Source organism: Gobio gobio (assembly GCF_949357685.1).
Source record: "Gobio gobio genome assembly, chromosome: 16".
NCBI classification, from domain to species: Eukaryota; Metazoa; Chordata; class Actinopteri; order Cypriniformes; family Gobionidae; genus Gobio; species Gobio gobio.
This window is the reverse complement of record NC_137109.1, coordinates 19392722-19399338: the sequence shown is the minus strand read 5'-3', so window position 1 is coordinate 19399338 and position 6617 is coordinate 19392722. Positions and strand designations below refer to the sequence as shown.

Sequence of the window (6617 nt, the reverse complement as noted above, 5' to 3'; positions counted from 1 at the left end):
CGATTCCCTCGTCCCAAAGTCAATTTTTTGAATAGGGTTTTGGTTAAATGGCTGAAATAAGGTCTGTGGTGAACACAAGCTCAAGACACTTTCACATTTTATTCTACGACATAAAATACATCAGTATTACCCCACTCGTGATTTTTTTTTAAGCTGTTACGTGTCTTGAAAAAGGCGGTTGCTAACAAGTGGCTAAATGGAACTAGAGGCTGTCTGGGAGATTAAACGTCATCACACCGAACAGGCAAACTCAGTCCGCTTTTACAGCCTCATTATGCTCATAATTGTGCTCTTATAAACTATACTAACTCAAATGTTCCGGGAAAATGTTTTTAGATAAAAAAAACTGAAAGAGTTGTCGGAAGCTTAGTGATATTAACGTTGAAATCGCGGGACCGTGGTGTAGTCTGTTTATAGCACCTTTAGCTTTTTACTTCTGGCGACTGCATTTAGACTTCAAAATTAATGTTCATCTGTAATAATTATTTTGATGGACAAAATGTGTAAGTATCATAAGCTTTTGTTGCTCGCAGAGCTTGTTTTTAGTGATAATTAAAAGCCTATTGGGTTTCTCGAGGGACCCAGTGAGATGTGACGTCTTTTAATATCACTTTCTTAGTACATTAAGCCACGTTAAATGTTTAAGAATGTCCCCATCAGGGGAAACAGACGATTAGTCACGTGGGTTTAATGTACGCTATGTCAGAATTTATTTGGCAAATGCGTCTCCATCTCCTATTATTCGCATTAACACTTTTATTTCGTCAAAAACCACCTCAAGCAAGCATACAAGCTTTTTTGCGAAAGAAGGGATTTTTTTGTGTGAAATTTGGTGTTTCCGTCACTCGTTTCTGATGCGATACTTCATGACTGTGTAACATCAGATTGATCAGATATGCATCAGAAGACACAGATGGCATCAAATCCTCATGCAACATGGCGGTCATACTTCATCACACGGTTTGATAACACACTAGATATTTAACAGTATGGATTCAATTACATAAGTTAGGTAATGTAAGCGTATTTTCTAATGTGGAATCTGTAGCCTGTATTACTGTAATTAATTCAAAAACAAGGGTGATTTGAAGCATGTCTTGCATTGTTTACTGTTGGAGGAGCTGATTGTTACAAGTACTAAACTGAAAGATGATCACACTGTTGTGTTTCAGTGATTAAACCAAATGTTTGCATTACATATTATAATAATATTGTGTTTGAAACAATGATTATGTAGAATGAAAATATGCAACTGAATGAAAGCACGAGATCAGATTTTGAAAGAATGACTTGTTGCTGTGTTACAAGTGTGATCAGTTTGGATTTTTGTACCAAGAGTTTTGAAAATGTACACCATACTTGTGAAAATAGTACCAGAGCGAATAAAAAAAACTGTGTATATTGCCCTTTTCTGTCATGTGAAAATGTTAGGACACCCTATTGAATTCCATGGTTTTCTGTAGCAGGACATAATAATAAAAAAAAAAATTGCGTCCTGTGCCTACAAAACAAGCCCTAAATCATCACCCCTCCGCCAGCATGCTTGACTTTTGGTATGAGGTGTTTGTGCTGATATGCTCTTTTGGTTTTCACCAAACGTGGTGCTGTGCATTATGGTCAAACATCTCCACTTTGGTCTCGTCTGTCAAAGGACATTGTTCTAGAAATCTTAGGTTTGTTCAGATGCAACTTTGCAAACCTAAGCCATGCTGTAATGTTTTTTTTTTTTTTAGAGAGAAGGGGCTTTCTCCTAGCCTGGCTCCGCCCTCCTACATACTTCCGCTCAATTTTCATTTTCCTTCAGTACTACGTCTGGGACTGCGGTGTATCCTTAGGTTTTCCCCCGAACAATTTTTTACCGGTCCAATCAGCGAACAGAGGGAGTGGCTGAGAGCGATGACGTTGATGTTGTGCGCTAGTTTGAGTTGTAGTTCAGTAATGGCGGCGGTGAAAGATGCGAGTGTGTGGCAGCGCTGACGAATGTCCAGAAGTTAAAAGTGTGGCGAGGTGGACGAGCGAGCGACACCGGTGTGCGTGATTGAGACACACCGATCTCGAGTCCTCTCATGAGGGAGCACGGAGGCATATAAGGACGAGCGACACCGGTGAGAGAGGACCAGGCCTGGATTTTAAGTTGGGTTTTGTTATGTTTGTGCGCGGCAGTCGTCCGTGAGGGGCTGCCGCTTTTACTTTCATTTTGTGTTTATTATTTGATTAAAAGTTGTTAAACGTTCGCCGGTTCCCGCCTCCTTCTTCCCTGAACAAACGAACTCCCGTTACACGGAGCAAGAACAATCACTGCTGTACTGCTGATGTTGTGGTCCGGGAAAAGTCTTTTCCAGCTCGCTCCGTTAGTGGTGAAGGCTGAAGCCGTCCGTCTCCCACCACCCGCGAGAAAAACCCAGGCTGAATTATCGACTTTTGACAAACACCAAGGTCGTGTGGTAATGTAATTGCTGTCCGAATCCACATCTCTGAGTTTTCAAGAATATATCACTTAAAAACTCACTGTTTATATCCTTTATAGACCCTTTCAGAGCACTGTGCGGTTGCGTGAGCTGTAATTTGCATTTCTAGACTTGTATTTCTTTAAATACTGGCAAGTGTTTACAAGAGCAAAATATTTCACCACCACTCAAAAAATAAAAGAAGAAAAGCAGGTAAACATTTGAATTGGGCTGTTATTCAAGGCAGCATTTATTCTTATCATACTAAGCATATGACATTTTATTGACAGCATACAATCATGTTATGATTGCACGAGATATGCACCACGAGAGCAGCGCGTTCAGATCACAAAACTCTCCTCTCCACCGTGAATAAATAACAATCCGAATGTACTAATGCACAAGGTTTTATCACTTACACTGAGGTGGTGTGCTCAGTTAATGTGAGAATCAAAGTCGAACGGCGCGTGACATACGTCACGACCAAACGTTAGCGATTGGTTAGGCAGATCAGAGTGACTCTTTGCAGATCCAATAGTTTTAAACTTCAACAGAGAACCCGCCTTCAAGGAAGTAAACGCTTGTCAATGGAGAGTGGCCAGACTCTATGTACAAATGAAATGTTCAAGAGTCTGGTAAAACCAGGCTAGCTTTCTCCTGGCAACCCTTCCAAACATGCCATACTTGACCCATCTTTTTCTAATTGTACGGTCATGAACTTTAACATTTAACATGTTAATCGAGGCCTGTAGAGTGTGAGGTGTAGTTATTGGGTTGTTTAACTACACTTTTTCTGAGCATTACACAGTCTGATCTTGGGGTGAATTTGCTGGGACGTCCACTCATGGGAAGATTAGTGTCTGTTTTGAATGTCTTCCACTTGTGAATAATCTTCCTCTATGTAGAATGATGGTCTTCAAATGGTTTGGAAATAGCCTTGTAACCCTTCACAAGATTGATGGCAGCAACCGTTGCTTCTCTAAGATGCTTGCTGATGTCTTTCCTCCTTGGCATTGTGTTAACACACACCTGAATGCTACAGACCAGCAAACTGCCAGAACTTCAGCTTTTATAGAGGTGATCACACTTGCTGGTGATCAGTTAGTCAAAGGCATTTGGTTAGCAGTGCCTGACCGTTACTTACCCTCTTAATTCCTATGTTAACAGTAAGGCTGTCCTAACTTTGTCACCCATGGCTTTTCCATTTTGGCTTTATTTTTGCTAACTAAATAGTGACACGGACACTGTGTGATATGTCATGTGTTGTTGCTCATCTGAGGTTATATTTTCCAAATTAAGACCTGCCAAGGACCAGATGATTTTTTTTTATTATGTCCTTATACAGAAAACCATGGAATTCAATAGGGTGTCCTAATGTTTTCACATGACTGTATGTAAATGTCTTTAATATTTGGATTTGTTGGTTGCACTCCTGATTTTATTGTTTGTCTTGAACCTGTGTGAAATGTGTTATGGAAAAATGAATTCTGACTCATGATTCTGGTCCCTTGGTTCCCACTGACACTGTATTTTTTTCTTGCAGGAAGAACAAGATATCAAAGCTCTGCAGATCAAAAACAGGAAGTTGGGAGAGGCCCTGGACCAAAGACAGGTAGATACACAGACTATATATACATATACAGGGCCTAAAATGAACACTCACCAAGCACCATATGCGAGTAGAAATCGGCGTTGGTGAGTATATGAAATGGTGTCACTCCCCTGTTGGCCGGTAACATTTTTGTGAATTCTATACATGCAAACATGGACTCTTCCCGTTGTGTTGATGTAGGTGATTGAGGATGAACTGAGGGAGAGAGTTGAGAGGTTGGAGACTCGTCAGGCGACAGATGATGCAAGTTTGTTGATTCTAAACAGATACTGGAACCAGGTAAAACATTTTCGGGTTTTATTTACAGTCTACATCAATTAAAATTATATTTTCTAACATTTTAATCCTGATTTTTGTTCCACTCTGCTGTTTCAGTTTGATGAAAATGTGCGATTAATTGTGCATCGCTATGACCAATCGGGGAGTGAGCCTGTGGAAAGCCAACCGCAGGAAGGGCGGAGCTTAAAACCTGGAACACCGGAACCAGATGGAGACTCAAACCAGGAGCGAGCAAAAGACAGAGGTACAAAAAAACTGTTAAAATTGATGCGTGAACAAAACTGAACTAAACACCATTTTTAGCACGCTATCATCCATTATAGGAATAGTTCACCCAAAAATGAAAATTCTGTCATCATTTACTCACCCTAATGTTGTTCCAAACCTGTCATGAATTTCTTTCTTCTGCTGAACACAAAAGATGACATTTTGAAGATTATGGGTAACTAAAACCCAATAGTATTCCATAGTATTTTTCTTCCATACTATGGACGTCAGTGGGTTTGGTTACCCATATTCTTACCCATATCATCTTTTGTGTTCAGCAGAAGAAAGAAATTCATGACAGGTTTGAAACAATTCTTCCCTGTTGAACCTGGAAGCTTGACCTCTGACTCCCTTTCTGTATGATCTGAATTTCTGCATTTAAAATTAATTTTAGAATATTGAATTTTGAATATTGAGTCTTCTTCATCTTGAAAACTTGAGGGTGAAGGCCATAATGCAGTTTGGAACAGCTTGCCAAAGCGAACTTTCCGGTTTGCTCCGGCTGGTAATCACCTTATTACTACCATTGGTCCGTGGCGATTACATAATAGGTGGGTGTGCGCAAAGGCTCCACCTTCTTTCACATGGAAATCTTCTCCAGTTCTTTTCTTTTGTTCTGTTCTGTCGGTCGAGATCAGTGAGTTAAAACATGAACACACTGGAAAGCTGCTTTATAGTAAAAAATTAAGTTGAACACTGACACTGTTTTTTCATATTTAATACTGTCAAGCTGTTTGATTTTAAGCAATCTATTGTATAAAGTGCTATATAAATAAACGTGTTGTGACTTTACTAGAGTGCCAAATTACAGAGCTTGTGTAAACATATCCACGCTGCTATGATCAGATGCTTTTCTTATGCTTTATTAAAAATGCAGGCTGTTTTCTCATATTTGTTGTGTTTATTTTGTTATTGAGAGAAAAGCGCACCGCACATATGAACATATTCATCTAAACATCGCTCTCAGTTATGTAAGCTTGTTTCTGCCACAGAATAAAACATTTTAAAAGATAATGGAGGCTTTATATTTAAATTGTGAGTTTACATCTCGTAATCCTGACTTTTTTTCCTCAGAATTGTGATTTTAAACTCGCAATTTTGAGTTAAAAAATATTTTATCACAATTGCGACTATATCACACAGTTCTGAGGAAAAAAAGTCAGAATTGCAAGAACAAAGTCTTGTGAATTGTGATTTACCTTTGCAATTACCTTTTTATTTATTTTTATTCTGTGGTGGAAACAAGCTTCCATACTCAGCAGAGTGGGTGGCCTCAGGATGTTCGTTATCAGTATATCACTGGTCACATATTTTGAACTTCTTTTTACCCCTAAGTGAAGAACGGAAAATAACTTTGCGGTGAGTATATTGGGGTCTTTTTCACTTTAACAGCTACTTGGGTGAGCGTCATGGTGTTTGAATTTAATATTGCAATTAATTCCCCATTCTCTCTGTTCCAGTTATCCAGTCATTAAAATGGACAGCCTGGTTCATTGATGGCCAGGGCCCGTATTCATAAAGAATCTTAATGCAAAGAGTAGCTCCTAGTGACAAAATTCTAAGAAAATTCTTAGAATTGTGGGTGTTTACTCTTAAAATTAACTAAAAAATCCTAGTCAAGAAAAAAGTAATTCAGAAAGCATCTTAACCCTTAAAAGAGGTCTTAAGGTCAAATTTGTTAGGAGCACGGATGAGGACTTTTAAGAGGCTTAAGAGTTTCTTTAGCAGCGGAGAAAATGGCAGAAAGACGAAGAGGGTGAAGAAATGTGTTGCAGACAATGGATGACAGTGACTTAATAAGACCTATAGATAAGATTGTGCAGGGATCTTGTTTGTTGCATTAAACATTAATAAACCCAACTTTCAAACCACCAATTAAATAGACATGCCAGCAATCAGTGTAATTGGAAAGAGTGGAACAATGTTTATAGTTCTAAGCCAATCAAATACCTTATAGAAAATTAACAGCATGGTAAATAATAAAAGGATTTATAAACATATATTTATAGTGT

General features: G+C 38.8%; 1 protein-coding gene across 1 annotated transcript in view; it reads left to right on the top strand.

Moving 5' to 3' along the window:
* Nucleotides 1–936: 936 nt before the first annotated feature.
* rnf20 (ring finger protein 20, E3 ubiquitin protein ligase) overlaps nt 937–6617 on the top strand; it is a gene marked incomplete at its 5' end in the record, with an annotated part of 30190 nt that continues 24509 nt past the window's right edge. Inside the window, 4 exons of the mRNA XM_079839244.1 lie at nt 937–960; nt 3991–4059; nt 4240–4338; nt 4435–4582. Coding sequence (XP_079695370.1) covers nt 937–960; nt 3991–4059; nt 4240–4338; nt 4435–4582 — 340 coding nt within the window. The remainder of the gene's footprint in view (nt 961–3990; nt 4060–4239; nt 4339–4434; nt 4583–6617) is intronic.